This window comes from Argopecten irradians, chromosome 6 (genome assembly GCF_041381155.1).
Source record: "Argopecten irradians isolate NY chromosome 6, Ai_NY, whole genome shotgun sequence".
NCBI lineage: Eukaryota > Metazoa > Mollusca > Bivalvia > Pectinida > Pectinidae > Argopecten > Argopecten irradians.
The window spans coordinates 1,139,196-1,158,212 of record NC_091139.1 but is presented as its reverse complement, the minus strand read 5'-3'; the positions used below and the strand labels follow the sequence as shown (position 1 = coordinate 1,158,212).

At 32.5% G+C, this 19,017-nt stretch overlaps 2 protein-coding genes across 3 annotated transcripts; both read right to left on the bottom strand.

Moving 5' to 3' along the window:
* Positions 1–1,102: 1,102 nt before the first annotated feature.
* LOC138324676 (scavenger receptor class F member 1-like) lies at positions 1,103–4,643 on the bottom strand. The gene is made up of 5 exons (XM_069269720.1): positions 4,567–4,643; positions 4,035–4,130; positions 2,238–2,333; positions 1,770–1,865; positions 1,103–1,465 (listed from the first exon to the last, which is right to left on the bottom strand). Exons 2-5 carry the CDS (start codon positions 4,066–4,068, stop codon positions 1,338–1,340), a joined length of 354 nt encoding a protein of 117 aa, XP_069125821.1. The 5' UTR covers positions 4,069–4,130; positions 4,567–4,643; the 3' UTR covers positions 1,103–1,337.
* Positions 4,644–5,184: 541 nt separating this feature from the next.
* On the bottom strand, positions 5,185–15,081 carry LOC138324675 (uncharacterized). 2 transcript variants are annotated; one of them, XM_069269718.1, is made up of 8 exons: positions 14,936–15,081; positions 9,922–10,131; positions 8,857–9,101; positions 8,567–8,665; positions 8,016–8,112; positions 7,311–7,408; positions 5,673–5,765; positions 5,185–5,281 (listed from the first exon to the last, which is right to left on the bottom strand). In XM_069269718.1, exons 1-6 carry the CDS (start codon positions 15,024–15,026, stop codon positions 7,368–7,370), a joined length of 783 nt encoding a protein of 260 aa, XP_069125819.1. In that variant the 5' UTR covers positions 15,027–15,081; the 3' UTR covers positions 5,185–5,281; positions 5,673–5,765; positions 7,311–7,367. The 2 variants fall into 2 exon arrangements, with proteins under 2 accessions (XP_069125819.1, XP_069125820.1); XM_069269719.1 differs by lacking the exon at positions 14,936–15,081 and adding an exon at positions 12,139–12,253.
* Positions 15,082–19,017: the final 3,936 nt, after the last annotated feature.

Genomic DNA, 19,017 nt, shown 5'->3' with positions numbered 1-19,017 from the left:
AGTCATGTACTAGTACTATTTTATAACTGTGTTACCTGTTAGTCTGTACTATTTACTATTTATAACTGTGTTACCTGTAAGTAGATAGATGTGGGTCATTGTTACCTATTTAGTCATGCTACTGGGTTACTATATATTTATATCACAGGTGTATCTTTATGTGGTGGATCCCTGTCCCAGATAGGGTCAGTGTTACCTGTGAGTCTTGTACTAGTTACTATTTATAACTGTGTTACCTGTGAGTCATGTACTAGTTACTATTTATAACTGTGTTACCTTTAAATATAGATGTGGGTACCTATTATATGGGAGATCACCAGGTGTATCTGTCCCCCAAATAGGGTCAGTGTTACCTGTGAGTCTGTACTAGTTACTATTTATACATGTATCTGTGTTACCTGTAATATAGATGTGGGTACCTATTATGTGGGAGATCACAGGTGTATCTGTCCCCCAGATAGGGCCAGTGTTACCTGTGAGTCTGTACTAGTTACTTTTTATAACTGTGTTACCTGTGAGTCTGTACTAGTTACTATTTATAACTGTTACCTGTAATATAGATGTGGGTACATATTATGTGGGAGATCACAGGTGTATCTGTCCCCCAGATAGGGTCAGTGTTACCTGTGAGTCTGTACTAGTTACTATTTAAATCTGTGTTACCTGTGGAGTCAGTAATAAATGGTTACCGTGTGGGTACCTATTATTTGGGAGATCACAGATGTATCTGTCCCCCAGATAGGGCCGGTGTTACCTGTGAGTCTGTACTAGTTACTTTTTATAACTGTGTTACCTGTAATATAGATATGGGTACCTATTTAGTGGGAGATCTCAGGTGTATCTATCCCCCAGATAGTGTCAGTGTTACTAGCTGTGACACTATTCCTGTACCTGTGAGTTACTATTTAACCTATTACTATGTTACCTGTAATACCTATATGTGGGATAAATATATTTATGGGTGGTGGGAGATCACAGGTGTATCTGTCCCCCAGATAGGGCCGGTGTTACCTGTGAGTCTGTACTAGTTACTATTTATAACTGTGTTACCTGTGAGTCTGTACTAGTTACTATTTATAACTGTGTTACCTGTGAGTTTGTCGTCCGTGTCGTGGATCAAACCCTGGCCGGCTAAGTAAAAGGCGAGAGGATTAACCACTACACCACCCGATCATCCAGATTTGATAATGTAGCGGCCACTAGACCATGTAATGAAACCGGGACCTCCGATGCTCTTCCGATTTAATTACGTTACGTGATACCCGATGCTCAGTCAAGTCCAATCTCGCTAAAATTACATACATGTAAGTATATATAATGGTTACTTTTTTATAATATTATTGAAAATTTATTGGATAGTTTGCATTGTACTTACTCTTGCATTCCCCAGTGCTTCGATAACATTCGGTACAGTTGGCGCTACATGCCATCGTACAGTTTTGACCATATAATCCCATGGCACATTCTGTAGTGAATCAATAAAATGAAATATATAATAATGAAAGATTGCTTACCTAACCACTTTAAACGATATCTATATCCCACAAAATCATGCTAAAGGGCGACCTGCGATATTTTAAAATGACAATCTTATAAAAAAATAGTGTTGTGCTCATCGAATTAATATGATATTAAACCTTTTAGAGTTTTGATTTGTTCAAATAACCCACTCTGAAAATCCCACTAGATTTCATATTATGTTAAACAAATGAGATGTTAGCATTTTGCACTATTCATTAAAACAGGTCTAATAAAATGTTTTTGCTTACCGGTGCATTTTCCGGTTTCCTTCTCACAAAGCTTGCCTTCGCAACTGGTAGAACAGTTTTGTTCACATTTAACACCATACTTTTGGGGAATACAATCTGAAATTATTTTCAATACATCAATGAGTGCTAAAAAGCTTTTGCCAAATTAAATATTTGATATGTCCTGCCATCTTTAACACCCTTGTACTTCATATACATTAACTTTGTGTTATGAGATTGCTTTCCTCATTATGGACTTGCATGTATTATAAGCAGGGGATCTTTTACAAGTGACTGGATGATAGCGATATCTACTAGATGACAGTATGGTATGACTGAACGTGTCGTGCAACTTTTGTAATTACAATAATTCCTAAAAAAATTAATGAGGATGAAGAAATAAGCTTTAAAACAACATGATTTTTACTAATTTAAAAATGAAAGTAGTAATTCAATTTAGAAAGTAGTAGTTTTCCTAGAAAAGCCTACCAGCACAGTTTCCAGATATTTTCTCACACAACATGTCCTTACAGTTGTCTGGGCAATCTTGATCACATAGATCACCAAACTTTCCAGCAAGACATTCTGGGGAAATATTTAATCATTGATTATTTGTATATGAAACATTTTCCTGGTATTAATACTACAACATTGAAGGGACATAGTTCAGTGAAGCCACGCATCACATATAACCACAAATTATTACAAGAATACTACTTGGCTTACATGGTCGTCGAAACAATATGATTAAGATGATGCTACTACTTTTAAACAATATGTATATCATTGTAGAACCAATACAAGCTCTGTTTTTTAAAGTTCTTAAACTTACATAAGCCTATACTATGGGATTGAAAAGTTTCTATATAAATGAAAAAGTGAATATACTAAGTTCCTTACACGATGGGATGGATGACATTCCTTATTTGGAAAGGAAGACCAATCTTAAATCGCTTGACAGTTTTTGTGATATACATATTATAACCTAGATGCATATTGGTCTTGTGTTGCACATGTTGTATGTATATTGCTTGTCCCTCTTCTAAACATGTATGTTAAATTCATTATATATCAATATACTCAGTTGTGATACACAGGCAATTATTGTAATGTCTAGTCACTCTATTGTAGTGTAAGGTTTAGTTTTGTCCAATGTAATATTGTACTGTGTATGTTATGAAAATCAATAAAAAAAATGAAACGTAAAAAAATACTACAAAAATATATTGTTTTACATTCCTTATGCATAATAATAATGGAAAAAAAGCTGAATGCCACGTTATTATTAGGAATTTTAATCGTGAACTTCAGTAATGTTTTGAAAGTTGTATATATTATATGGTCTTTGTTTCATAATGTACCTCAATTTTTGTTATTACATTTGGAAATAAGGAAGTTATAGCAGTACATATTTCCAATAAGATTTGGTGTTCTAATGATATTATCACTTTATCCATAACTTAGGTTCGAGGAACAAACGCTGAAAAAATGCCTTTCACAAGTGCTACAAGTCGAAATATAAGATATATGTGATCACGATAGAACGGAGGACCTCTTAAAATTGAAGAGTTTGGTACCAGGGGATGAGAAACGTTCTGAAAGCAATCACTGGTCTCGTGGTCATATTCAATTTAATGATTATCAGGAAGTTACATATTAACATATTTCTTGTAACTGAAGAGTCTGTAGTAAGTATTTTAAATGAGCTAGACTGGTAAACCCTGTAAAACTCAGATTAATATATAAATAAATATTATGGTTGTAAGCATATTTGCATTATTATTCAACGATAACTTAAAACATCTACAAAAAGTATTGTTCGTGAAATAACAAAAACAGACCTTAAAAAACAGATTTACAAGGTTTGATAGCCGTTAGAATTTCTGAAATCATTCTCACACATCTTACCTTTACAATTGGAAGAGCAGTTTTCTTCACATTTAACGCCGTAATTTTGAGGAATGCAATCTAGATATTATTTTCATAATCGCTGTGAAATTACTTGATATACCAACCGTCTACGCTTGCGTTATATAATTGATCAAACCAAATAGAAGCTTGCATGAGTGCCTCGGTAAAATGAAATTTATTAAACGAATTCGAAATCAGTCATTTTACAAGAGTCTTCAGGCGATGTTTATTTCATGACCATTTAATATGACTTGACGTGCAAGTTATGGACAAAAGGAATATATTATGCATATATGAAGAATCCCTAAACAAATCCAGAAAAATATATGGATACACGGTTATTTTAAAAAGTATCAGTTTTCCTAAAAAACTCACCAATACAGTTCCCAGATACTTTCTCACACAACATGTCCTTACAGTTTTCTGGGCAATCTTGTTCACATGTATCACCAAACTTTCCAGCAACACATTCTGGGGAAATATTTTATCATGGAGCATTATTCAAATTAAACGATTGTTTTTTTTTGACATTTTTGTTACGAAATTAAAGGGACACAATTCAATGAAGAAAATAATCACACATAACCACGATTTCAAATTATTAAATAAATTTATGCCTTATGAAATTTAAAACTAAAAACATTGTTGTTTTTTCTCGCTAAAGTTCGTGTTATTTTTAAAATTTGAAAATTAACTAAGTAAACTCGAGTTTGATAAACATGATAAAATAATCACTAGTTGGAAAACCTATTTCAGATTACGATAAGCACAAATAACGTGTAAGCATATTAGCAATATTTATTCAACAAGAATCTTTAATTTACTGAGGAAACAAAAAATATATACTAATATTGACAGACAAAATAAGTAAATGTCCGAAAATAAAGATGAATGATAATTTGCTTACCGTTGCAGGTTGCGTTTTCCTTCACACAAAGCTTGCCTTTACAATTGCGGAACAGTTATGTTCACAATTTAGCGCCGGCTTTCTGAGGGAACCACAGTCTGTAAAGCAATGTATATACCGGACTGACAAATAAATGCTAAGGTAGCTTCTTAAGTCATCCTAATGTGACCTTGTTTAAGGACGGCTTATAATATTGATTACAATCTCGCCCCGTTTTGTTATGGAATTTACCCAATCTTTAAGGAGGAAGTATACAGCAGATGAAAACGAGCCCTGCAGGTACAGATCAGGGTCAACCCTAAACAAAAAAAACAAAAAAAAAAAAAAAAAAAAAAAAAACATAAAATATAAGATTCCTAATAATAATGACGTGTGCAAGAAATAAAGATTAATACACTATGTGGGATATATTCCAATGAGGATTGATAAATTATTTGGTAACAAATTGAAACATCATTAACATAAAATAAGTATCCGTTGCAGTGCCCAACTAATGAATATTCACAAAAGTATTTAAAACGTTATTGATCTAAACAATGCCATTTTATAAACGTACACTTATAATGGGGATTGCCCACGTTTACTTTAATTGGAAAAGCAAATATGATTATTACTTACTGTGACAGTTCCCTTTTTCCTTCTCACAAAGCATGCCTCGACAACTGACAGAACAGTTTTTGTTCACATTTAATGCCGTACTTCTGCGGAACACAATCTTTAAAATGAATAGGAGATCAACAAGTAAAAAGTTTAAAAAAATCTATAAAATGAAATATAAAAACATAATATTATGTGCTGTGTGTTTCCTTGTACTTCACTATACGCGTATGCCTATTAAAAATATTTGCAACATTATGTTTTATATACAATGTACATACTTAGTTTACTGCATGGTTGCAAATCAAAACATGTTTACGTCAACACTTTCTAATACTAATTGGATACCATACACTATAGTTGTTATCAATTAATGTTATGAGAACCGCAAGTGAGCTAATATATAAATACCGACCGAGAACTAAAAAGGTTACATGGTACTTTTCTTACATATACTAATCAGCTCCGAGTTACCAGCGTGTACAGTGATATATCATTGGTACTCACACCTATACAGTTCCCTGTTACCTTGTCACATTCATCTTTACAACCGTCACCACAGATCAACTCACATGTAGCACCATACCTCCCAGTAACACATTCTGAATAACAAAAAAATTGTCAATATTGATCACGTAAAACAGACCGAAAACTAAACAGAAACATTACTATTTTACTCTTGAACAAAATTAAGTTTAGTGGATATTAAGTATTCTAAACTCGTAAAGCAGGTAAAGACTACTGACGAGATATCGAAATGAAAAATCTATCAGATTAAAAGTTAAGGATGTACTCCTCTGGGAATCCAAGATTGTCTTGTATTGCTATTGTTTACTCACCGGTACCCTAGTTGACGAAATATTGGATATTTGGGGGAATTGTGACCATATAAACAAGAGATTAAAGACAAAATTTTCTAAAGAGGTATTTGATATGTATGGATGCTTGTAGTATTTATTTTCCAGTAGTGTTCTTTACAAATATATTAGTTATGATTATTAAGACTAATACTTTTTCTCAGAATAACAACATATGCAACCCCTACCCCTTAATTTTGAGATACAAAATACACCGTTTTCAGTCATTTTTGCCAAATGTAACCCTTTTAAAGTTCTGGTATTGTTTTTTGTTAATATTTTGCATATCAAGAGGGAAAGGGTTGCTTTTTTCTAAAATCAGGCAAAACAATGGGGGGTCCGTGGGCTTATTTTTGAATATTTGTTATTTTTCAGTATTTTAGAGTAAAAAATAAAAGTGTTCAAATCACCATTGAATGTAATAAGAAAATGACAAAAGTGTATCATGTCACACATTAATTCTCAACATTCTAATTTCCACGAACCAAGTAAAGATTTAAAGCGAAAATAAGCTCGATTAATCTAAACATGCTGGCGCACTGATGATTTAGGTAAAAACAAGTTCAGCAAAAAATGGTAAAACTGTGACTCTACGGCTCTATTCAAAGGTAAAAAACACACAATTTCAAAATGACCGCCAAATAGGCCATTTCTTAAAATAAAAATATATACTTAAATAGAAATTTAATGTTTTGACAAAATTTGCAACTGTTAACTTGCTACACTTATTGATAAATTGTATTTGAAAATCTCATAACTTTGAGGAAACGCGACTACAACGGGATTAAAACCTCAGAAGAATATATCCTTAATATAGTTTAGTAAAAAAAAATATGTTGCAAACGTATCAATTAAAAAGTGAAAAGAAGGTAGTCTTGAACGTGCTATCTACATGCATACAGTAAATCACGGTTATAGAGAACATCTTAGGACCAATAGTGTCATTATAAGCAGCATCTATTATACGATGTTACAAACCTTTTTTGACAGCAATAGAAATACTATGTAACAACATTGTAATCACTGCAATTGAATTTGCTCAATACATTTTTAACTTAAACAAATGTCTGAAAAAAGAGTAAAGTGAAGTTTTTACGATGTTCCCTATCTCAACTTGGTAAATAGCCAGGGATCAGCAGGTGATTTTACGTGCATTTAATTGAATGTACTTTTATATATAGAAAACATTGAAAGTAAAACGGAAGTAATCTTCTACTTTTTACTCTAAAAGTGCTCGATTAAAAAAGATGACACTTAAATCTTAGTTTAATCACGTGTCTCAATTCATACCGTAACAATGCCCGCTGTCTTTTGTCACACAAGCTATCTTTACAATCTACCGAACAGTCATGTTTCACACTGAACGCCATGTTTCTGAGCGATACAATCTGTAAAATGAACAAATATATGTTCAAAACTCATTATGGATTAGACAACGCTCTTTTGGAAGCAGATTATGTATGTAAAAGTGCATTCTAATTGTTTTCCTTTTTAAGACGAAACCTCAAATAACACTAATAAACTTATAAACAATTTAAAAGTATATATATGCCATGTAAAATGAATCATGATAAAAAGACCATTCTGATTGTAACGATCTGAAGATGTGTGGTTCACTTTGGTATTCCGTAGCAGGTATATAAATAAATAACAGAACTGGTTGGTCAACATCCGAAACCATGATTTCAATCATGTTGAAATAACAAAGATACATTTTTGACATTGTATATTTTATCAGAGTCTATTGAAATTACATTTGATAGAAACTGGATTGCAAAACGAATAATGCATCGATTGAATAATCTGACAACCATATATAAATTGATTTTTATCTCAAGCGAAGTGCCTTATAATGAAGTTTTAGTAAATATGAGAACAATATTTTTTTAAAAATGCAGATTATTGATGGTTACACGAAAGCTGATACCACGTAGTTCTTCAGATCTGTTTAAGAAATGAGTTTTTTCGATGAATATTTTTTTAGATGATACCTACCATAACAGTTTCCACTGTCCTTCTCGCATGTGCTATTTTTTGCAAGATAGAGAACAAGTTTTATTACAGAAGTCACCATAACTTCCGGTAAAACAATCTGCAAAGAAACAATAAGATACATTGTATTTGGTTGGTTTGGTTTAATTATTTTTAAGTTATATCAAACGATTTAAGACGACTGTTATTGCAGAAGAAGTAAATAAGGGATTGAAGTAACCAAATAAGTTACTGCTTATTCGTTTATTTCTTATGATTAGTTGCAAGTCATATCAGTGAAAAACAATTAATTCCAAATCTGCAAAATACTTTTTTTGTGTGTTTTTTAATTATTTTAGAAATTGTTTTCTTAAGACTAAATAATGGCCTTTATATCAAGCAATATTGATTAAATTCAGAACATAACGATCAGTGATCATAATTTGTGGTTCAATCCGTTCGATATTTGATTTGGGTAAAAAATTTTAAAAAATGTTATATTCCTAATGTTGGAGAAAAATGCAATTAAAACATTGGAGTAAGCGTTGGCTACATTCAATATTATGATAACTTACAGAAACAAGCTCCTGTCGTCGCGTTACAGTTGCCACCATAACAGTCCCCGGGACACACACTGTCACAGTTACCGCCACCAAAAGTTCCATATCGACACCCTTTAAGGAGTTAAAATATTAACATGGTTATATGTAGGAATTATTGCGCAATCGATTTCACCTTGCATTTAACAATAGTACATCTAAATGTACATTTACAAACACACATTCCTATATACATATCCTCATACATACACTGATATAAACGTAAAATAAAATGAAATTAAACCATTATGAATTATCGAACTTACCCCACACCTGTACCTCACACAATTCCAGAACAGCGTTATTGTCGTACCATCGTACCGCGGTGAGGTGTTTCTAGAGTTGTATACAGTCACATACTGACCTACAGACGGACACTGGTGTGTTACTATCAACTGTACATCTGCCTCAGTACTACTCGTGTCCTTATAACAGAGGACGCCATCTGGTGGTGTAGTGGTGGTATTGGACACATACAGTTGGTACCCGGCAAATCTTTTTTGCGAATTATCTGGAATGAAAATGAAATGCCGTAAGCATTCATTTACTCGTTTCTATATTTTTATGTAAAGAATGCATGCTTGGTACATCAATATTCTATAATATGCATTTACATTCACATACTTTTTGGTGATATCAAAATTACAATGGAGGTGCAATATTTAATAGAAAAGAAGAAAAGAAATGGAATGAAATTTAGATAGTTTCTGCTAATTAGGCACAGGTGCAAGTTTCAATAATCAAGATTATTTGAAATTCTTTTAGGTTTGTTTCTGACAGAAAAGATAATCAAGATGAATTTTGTGATCAATTTCAAGTGCGGTATTCAGCATAAGATGGAATCCCTCCTAAACGTTTATTAAGATGGTTCTTCCTTAACAATTGTTGTTCACTGTTGTGTGAAATGACGTTCTTCAAAATAAGTGATGAATGAGCAGATACGAAAGCTTCATTTAACCTGCGCAGTGGCAACATTGTCGTCTTAGTTCTGTTATTTCTGTAACGTTTTATTCCCATTGTGAGCAAAGGGCCCAAAATTTGAAATTGAAATCGTAACGAAATAGAAATATAAACAATTGGCTCATGCACATTATGTGTATAAGACTTACATATATCAATATTATATTTACTTACCATATGCTAAATCGGCACAACATTCTTGTTTTAGTCAGCAATGTCGATATATATTGAAGGTGGGCAATGTTCGCAATCAATCTTATATTGATGAGTTTTCCCATTATTATATACATGTATATCTATATATGATTTAAAAAGGACAATATCTATTGAAATATTAATAATGTCTTTGAACAAATCAGTGTTTACATTACCTCGATAGTATATTTTGATAGAATTAATGGTGATAAACCCTCCAAGATTCACTTGCCACCATGCTGTTTTAAAGGATGAAGCCTTCGTATGTGCACAACAACCAGATGTAATTGATGTTTGTACGCAGCCATCCACAGCCGCCGATGCCAGCCAACGAGTTTTGTCGTGATTGCTGCTCTGTATAGCAGTTGTCAAATTGGCAACATTACCTGGTCAAATACAAAATAATGTTTGCATTATGGAAATATTACATTTGCATTGAATTAAGATATATACTATGTATATAAATAGATGAGTCATCAATAGCACACTCGTGTTTCTTATCAGTGTAGCGCCTTCTCCATACAATACTCTTATTCTATATACATGGATTTTATTATTATCATTTCCGATTTAAATTTTAATTTTCAAAATTTTACTTAGTATACATAAAACCAACACATATACACAAACACTTGCATATCCATCCACCCACAACACTCATACCTCAGACACCTAATAATACTTAATATTATAAGCTGCATAGTTGGACATGCATGTATGTGGTTAAGATTTGGAGGCAGGTTTATTATCTTTAGACTACATATATTTGTTAATGTATAAAATACAAATAAATATGCTTCTGACGTTCACCTATTGTTTCGGATCAACAGAACATTAGTTTTAATCTACTGCTTTGCTCTAATACAAATATATGCTATTTAGTGTACACCAGACCTGGTTTAACCAAGAGATTTTCAAACTGAATGTCTAAAACAGTAAGAAATTACTGAAAGTGACGGAATAAACATCGTTCATTTTGTCTTCTTACACGCAAGCAAGGATACATTGCCTCTGGCATACATAGATTTATGGGCTATAGAAGAAACAGAAACGGTATTTCAACAACCAAACAAAGATATGAATTTAAAATGTGTGATGTGATAAAATGGTTTATTTCTTGGACTATAGTTATCAATCATGTCTTATATTTATTTGGATGTAGGAATCATGCCAATGATAAACATTCAGATATGTATGTGTTTGGAACACAATATCCTATACTTCCACGCTAACATGGCTACCTGCATACGAATGTATGCTTTATATATCAAGGTTTATACAGTCATTTTAAAGTTGTTACATCATGGCATTGATTTTACCGTCATTGTTAACTAGGAAGTCAATTAAATTTAGATAAATATGCGTATATGACTAAATCATCGATATCGTTACAACCTGACATATTCTTTAGTGAATAAGTATATACCGGTCTTCTACAAAGTCAACCTTTTTATTTCGTCCATAAATTGCCTAGAAACCGAAATCATTAATGTTAACACAACTCATGTGTAGAGTATTAACGCTTAATGTACAAAAATATAAATACAAGTCTTGTATGATATAAAGTACTAGTGTCATGTAACCAATGTGAAGCAACAAGTCTTGTATAATGTAATATAAAAGTACTAATAGCATAATAACCTTGTAAAGCCACAAGTCTTAGTCTCGTGTCAGTATCATGTAGCCTCATAACGCCACAAGTCTTGTATAACATAAGGCACTATTATCATGTATCCGAATATAAACACAAGACTCGTATAGCATAACGTAATATGTATCATGTAACATTATAGTATGACATATCAGAAAAATGTAAACACAAGACGTGTAATGTGCATAATGTACAAAAAAGTCGTACAAAGCATACTTTAACCCACACGCCATTTCGGAGTGTTAAGGACGAGCTAGAGATATTTTTGATATATATTTCATTAGCTACGAGCCTCGTAGCACACATTAAAAGTGACAAGTTTCATCCACCGACAAATCAGCCACAAACAACTGTATTATTGATTCCTAATCAAGCACGGGGACAAATTGTGTGATTTTGTATATTTAGCTAATAAAATAAAACGTGTGACATTGCAATCGGCGAAATTCATCAAATACCATGTTTTATCTCCAAAACTGCTTGGTAAATATAAATATGTGCTAATGGGTCATGGTATTCAAAAGGTGAATTCAACACTTATACATGAAGAGAGTATATATACCACCACCACCACCACCTGTTCTGGTGTATGTGTATTTCAATGTTCTCTTAGCTTAAATTGTCCCTTATTAAATATAAAACAATTGTTTGTGTCAAGTCATACTATAATCTAAGGCCCTTCTATAGGTCTTTATAAACAATCCTCAAATATTCAATAATCATATAGTGTATTCATACTTACTTTCAGATACACTGGACCTCAATACAGCGAGAATGATAACAATGACACAACCTCTTAGATTATTATGTCTTGTCGCCATTTTGTCAGATTTACATCAACAAGGAAGTATATTTTAAATGTTCCATAAAAAGACGAAATTCTATGGTCGAATACGTTTGCATATTTTTTCTTCGCGGGTCTTATCTACACGTTCCACATAAAACAGTTCATAATGTGACATAATATATACTCGCCAGTCTACATTTAACATTGATTTCATTGTCTGTGTATTATAACAAATTATATTGTATTTACACTCAACGTATGTATTCTCATTATACACCTGTGTTTAGATAAATCCTTACGATTAAATGAGATCAGACGGTCAGGACCATATCATGTTATACTAAAAAAACCTATTATGTATACATCGTCTACGAAATATGATAAATAAATGAAACATATATAAGCGGGTAAGGTTTATAAGTGAAGCAATTAGGTTAAATTGTTTGATCGTGACCAGGATTTTAATACATTTACAGACTAGGAACGAAACAATGTAGCAAGACATCAGACCTTTTACTTACTAAAAATTTTCATATACTTCCTCTTTTATATATACTTATTACTATAAGTACTATGTTTTGGATAAAAGTCACTTTATAATATACATGTACAATCATTACCTGATGCACTACAAATCACAATGACATGGTTATTCACATAGATATTGTAATTACATGTAGTGCCAAGTGTCATATCCATTGTTTCTCGCTGAAATTCTATATTGTTTGGTAGTTGCGTACACATACATACATAAATGAAAAAATGAACTGAATTGAAATAATCTGAAACGTGTATTTTAGATGAATTATAAAGTATTTTTTATGAAATAATCAAGAAATCAAATAACATTACATAAAAGGGAAAATCATGATGATGTTCGTTATTTTATTTAAACACCAAAAGGGTCAGTAATCAGTACGACTTTCATACCCTTGTGGTCAATATTTATGATCCCTGAACGTCATAACGACGTCGGTGTACAAGTACAATATAGTACAAAACGTTTATTTCTTATACATCCGTTTTTGTGCTGTACCTTTAGTAATATATCATTTGTGGTGTTGTAAGTGTATTTTGTTATTCAGTATATCATCAAATAGCGTACAAACTGAATGTAATCAGGAAGTGGTTTTGTAGCCGGGTCATCACTAAGCAGTAAAATATATACATATTTAGGTATCTGTGTATTTATTCTGCCATAACTCGTTGGTTTCCATATATTTTATATTTATATTTTCTATCTGCTTATTCGGGTTAAATGACTAGATACATATGCAATGCCTTGCACGGTTGATTGATAGATGGTATCTGAAAATATATTTAAAAAATGAACACGTATATACACTTAATGTGCACTGGTTATCTTAATAAGTATAGACGATACATGCTTTATCTGCTGTGGCTTATAAAGTCATTTTAAAATGTTATATCATAGTGTTTAGTTTACCGTTGTCATTGTTTACTAGGAAGTAAATAAATTGAGATCAATACACGTATACGATTAAATTATTTATATCATTACAACCTGACATATACTTAGTCAACAATAGATTTTACCTGTCTACTACAAGATCAACCTTCTTTTTTCTTCCATTAATTGCCTAGAAACCGAAACCATTAATGTAAACACAACTCATGTGTAGAGTACAAGGCATCATGCATACTCATATAAACACATGGATTGTATGATATAAAGTACTAGTTTTATGTAACCCTGAAAAGACAAAAGTCTTGTATGATATAAAGTACTAGTATCATCTAACCTTGAAAAGACACAGACTTGTATGATATAAAGTACTTGTATCATGTAATCTTGTAAAGTCACAGGTCTTGTATGATATAAAGTACTAATAGCATATAACCTTGTAAAGCCACAAGTCTTGTATGATATAAAGTACTAATAACATGTAACCTTGTAAAGCCACAAGTCTTGTATGATATAAAGTACTAATAACATGTAACCTTGTAAAGCCACAAGTGTTAGTCTCGTATAGCATCAGGTACTTGTATCATGTAACCTCATAAAGCCACAAGTCTTGTATAACATAAGGCACTATTATCATATGTACCCGAATAAAAACACAAGACGTGTATAGCATAAGGTAATAGTATCATGTAACCTTATAGTATGACATATCACAAAAATGTATACACACGACGTGTAATGTGCATAATGCACACAAAAGTTCGTACAGAGCATTCTTTATCACATACGCCTTTTCGGGGGATTAAGGAAAAGCTAGATAAATTTCTGATATATTTCATTTGCTACGAGTCCTCGTAGCACACATTTACAGTGACCACAAGTTTAATTCATCAACAAATTAACCATAATCAACTGTATTATTTATTCTTTAAGTTTGGGGACAAAATGTGTGATTTTATATATTTATTTAAAAAATGAAACGTGTGACATTGCAATCGGCGAAATTCATCAAATACGAATTTTTATCTTCAAAACTGCTTGGTAAATATAAATATGGGTCATGGTATTCAAAGCGTGAATTCAACACTTATAGATGAAGAGAGTGTATATATACCACCACCACCACCACCACCACCACCACCACCACCACCACCACCTGTTCTGGTGTATGCGCATTTCAATGTTCTCTTAGCTTAAATTTTCCCTTATTAACTATTAAAAATTGTTTGTGTAGAGTAACACAATAATCTAAGGCCCTTCTATACATGTAGGTCTTGATAAACAATCCTCAAATATTCAATAATCATGTAGTATATCCACACTTACTTTCAGATACACCGGACCTCAATACAGCGAGAATGATAACAATGACACATCCTCTTAAACTATAATGTCCTGTCGCCATTTTGTTCGGCATCACATCAACAAGGAAGTATCGTGTATTTTAAATGTTCTATAAAAAGACGAAATTCTTTGGTCGAATACTGGTACATGTTTTGGGGTTTTTTTCTGTGCAGCTCTTTGTTTTTTAATTGACTCAGCCAGTCTTATCTACACGTTCCGCATAACCTAATCCATAATATGACATAAGATATACTCGTCAGTCTCAGCATTTAATTACCGGCATACCGAGGAGCGAAACTATGTAGCGAGATAGCGGTTCTGTGTAATCAGTTTCTTTATCTAATAAAACTGTAAAAGTTGTTTTTTTACATTCTCTTTTATATATTTATTTATAATTATAAGTACCAATTATACCTGATGCACTGCAAATCACAAATGACCTGTCTCATTGATTGTTCACCCATTGTAAGTTACCATTAACTGTCATATCCATTTTTTTCCTAACTAAACTTGTATATGCTTATCAGTTGCGTACACATATATTTCAAGCATTGATGTCACTATTTTTTAAGCTTCATCGGTATGAAAAGACATTGCTGTTTGCAAAACGAAAGCGTAGCGGATTCTCACAAAAGTTTGCAAACACAATGTATATTCATAACCCGAAAAGTACTGACGCATTTGCTCAAGCATGCCTGAAATGGTAAACGTCGTCAACAGGTGAGCGCAACGAGTAGTGATATTTTGCAAGCAAACGGGCTGTAGTCCCCTATAGGAGTCAACTCGGCAAACGGCTGTACTCCTACAGAAGTCACACTAGGGCAAACAGCTGTACTCCTACACGAAATCAACTCGGCTAACATTAATGTAGCAGCGAGTTGCAATGCAGTATGTATAAGTTTTGAAAAAAAAGGCTTTAAAGCAGAATTTGGGGAAAATAACACTGGACCGAAGCTGAATTGTTCCATCATTTTCAGAATCAGGTATCGGTATTACTAGAAACATAATCAAATACTTGCCATGACCACGGGTGTTCACATTAATTAAGACACGTCTCCATGGTTACGGCTGATGGATTGTTATCTTCACAACGCTTACAGTAATTGTATCATCTGTACTTAATAACAAAAATATCAAAAAAAACCAGTACACATACTTGTACATCTTTCTTTTCTATTTTCAGATACCAGCATAAAATGACCGTGCGTCAAGGCATTGCATGGTTTATTTCATTACTAAACTTGAATCAGCGGATAGAGAATATAAATATAGACATATATATATGGAAACAAACGAGTTATATCTGAATAAATACATAACGACCTAGTAATGTGCATCTTTTTGATGGATTCATGGATACATCCGAGGTTATCTGTACTGCGTTAGTAATGGCCATATCTGTACTAACATACCATCTTAGTGTAAACACAAACTAAACTTGTCGTTTTACGTCTGGTGAAGATAATTGAATAGGTTATCCGAAACGTCACGATTAATAATCTAATCGGGTTGTGTCTGATTCTTTTAGCTTGCCTTACCAACCTGAATATTGTAAGTCTGGTAAATACGGAGACATGTAACTTATTAAATTTAAACTTGATGCATTTTACATTGATTGCGAAATATGCTATATAACGTATGTATATCATTTTCGATGGTCCGAATGTAAGCGAGGTTACTGTGAATATTACAAAATGATGTAGAGTATTGTTTTGTCACAGTGTAACAATTTAACAAAGTTTTTGACAAAGCAAAATGGAGATCTCCAAATTGATTTATTGATGTTATTCTTGTTTGTTTTTTTTTTTTTTTTTTTTTTTAATCGCGGACTTGTTGATATCAACACTGGGGTTGGGAAATTACAGGGCAACAAAAGGATCATTTTCCTTACCTAGAGAGTAGGACAGGGAAATATCTACAGCCGGAGGAGTTTTCATGACAGTTCCTAACCCTCAGACTAAAGCCGGGTTATTCTCTGTCCCTATGGGTCCTCAAGGTAGGGACAAATTCTTACAATTCCTTAAACGACATATAACACAGTTGTTTGGCAACTAATAAATTAAATCATAAACTTTATATTGTGTACATACTTAAATCAGGACTTTTTTGGCTGTTCAGCATTATATTTTCGTGTTGGTGTCTCAAATTTCTATAAAGTTAATAAAATACGACAATGACACGAAACCCTGACAGGACTATTCATATGGCCTTCATCAAAGAACTTTCGAAATATGTTATACTAATGATTGTGAGCAAAAGTAAATATATATAGAGACCTATTATTACTATGTCTTTTCACTTTGGTGCCACCGAAAGTCGGTATGTAATAAAGACACCACGATTTTTGTTTTGGTTGGTATCAACTATTTATTTCAGAATGACTATATTGCTCTGATAAAAAAAATAAAAACTATTATGGTTGTTAATATATAAATATATAACATTGTGTATGGCGAATGCACCGTTTTGCAACGCGTGTTACTGTTGCTATTGTTTATATACACTGCCGATAAATAGGGATAGGGGTGTGATGTTACATCTCTCTATAATACTGATTCAAAAACTGTAAAAAAGTAGGTTTTATTTGTTTCATTTTCTATATCAGTCAAGATGACTTTGATTTGGAAGATTTTTGGAAGATGAATAAGGTGTTGCAAAAAAATTGTTGCTTTTGATGACAGTTGTCATTGCGCTTCGTATTTCGAACTACTAGCGTGGTTTTTAGTTGTTTTTGAATTGATGCCATCCTTTGAGTGAGATCGCTGTCTTTTCTACAATAAAACATTAGTAACGCCAGGGGTAAGAAAGTCCAAGTTCAATTACTTCTAATATTAAATATGGGACAAAAAAGTAATTCTAACCGTGTAATATAAATAACCTGCCTCTGTGTCAGGAGACGCAGATAAAACCATCACGGTCACATGATATAGAAATAACAATAGAAAACATCAGAACTTTGTCCAAACATCCCTGTCATTTTCAAAACAGTTTCAAAACTCGTGTTTTGTATTTTAAGAATAAACAATCGCGTAGATTCCCGCAGTTTCGGTCCTAGTTCGCAAAAATCTGTTGGAATGCATTAAACCTGTATTAGTATAATGTAGGATACGAAGCCTTCTTTAGTGGTTTTCTTTATTTTTCTCAATATAAATATTGTTGTGTAAACCGTATTTATGTTTATAAGGTGTGTCTAGTCTACATAAACTGGCATAATTGGCAGATTTGGAAAGCATAATATGAAAAACCCACACAAGAGTATTAATAAATCTTATTTTTTTGTATATTATTTGATTTATGGTCTCAAGATAAGCAAAATAAGGAAGAAATATAAGCTTAATTAAGCCAAATATAGTAAATATGATACACTGTCCTGGGGGGGTCTATGGATACTATTTATAGGAGGATGATTGATAGAGGATCGCAGAGTCAAACACAAAAATAAATTTCTGGAAATCCCCTTATGGGCAAAAGATTCCATAGACAGGTGAATGTTTTGGAGCCTGCTGATAGGGTATCCTGGGTGCGTCAGTTTCAATTGTTTAATGTTTGTTTTGGGCAATACATGTAGATGTGAAAATGTGTAAAAAAAACATTAAAATTGTGTTTTAAGTCTGTATCTGATAAGGGGGATAATAATCAAAGAAAAAAAAAAAAAAAACAAAAAAAAAAAAAAATGGACTAGGTATGGTAAGGGTCTTTTGTGGCCCCCAAATCCGCTATTTTTTTAAAGTCTGCTATTTTTAAGATGTAAATATTGCATTTCAAATCTTAACTACATACACGACATATTTGATAGTGTTATTAGGTATTATAGCAGTTCTAGTTGCCACGGCAGCCATTTTTATTACACATAAATTATGCAAAATGTGAAAATTACATTAAATGCAGTTTTTCATCTAGTAAACATAGGAGCGCATTCTAGAATTATATTTCTCAAAATGATTGTATTATTCGTGTCCGCTGCTAATTCCTTGTAAAATATAAAGTTTGTTCTAGGTTGCGCTCTATTGCTTTAAAAGAAAAAAATTATGCAAAATGGTTATAGAGCAAAAAAACATACTTCC

Excerpts from the sequence above, each read along its gene's own strand:
- LOC138324675 (XM_069269718.1), bottom strand. The coding sequence starts at position 15,026 with ATGCCGAACAAAATGGCGACAGGACATTATAGTTTAAGAGGATGTGTC. Across the intron at positions 10,132-14,935 it reads GAGGTCCGGTGTATCTGAAA|GTAATGTTGCCAATTTGACA; the intron begins GTAAGTGTGGAT and ends GTATTTGACCAG. Across the intron at positions 7,409-8,015 it reads GGACAGTGGAAACTGTTATG|ATTGTATCGCTCAGAAACAT; the intron begins GTAGGTATCATC and ends TTCATTTTACAG.
- LOC138324676 (XM_069269720.1), bottom strand. The coding sequence starts at position 4,068 with ATGTTGTGTGAGAAAGTATCTGGGAACTGTATTG. Across the intron at positions 2,334-4,034 it reads AGTATCTGGGAACTGTATTG|AATGTCTTGCTGGAAAGTTT; the intron begins GTGAGTTTTTTA and ends ATATTTCCCCAG. Across the intron at positions 1,466-1,769 it reads GGAAACCGGAAAATGCACCG|AATGTGCCATGGGATTATAT; the intron begins GTAAGCAAAAAC and ends GATTCACTACAG.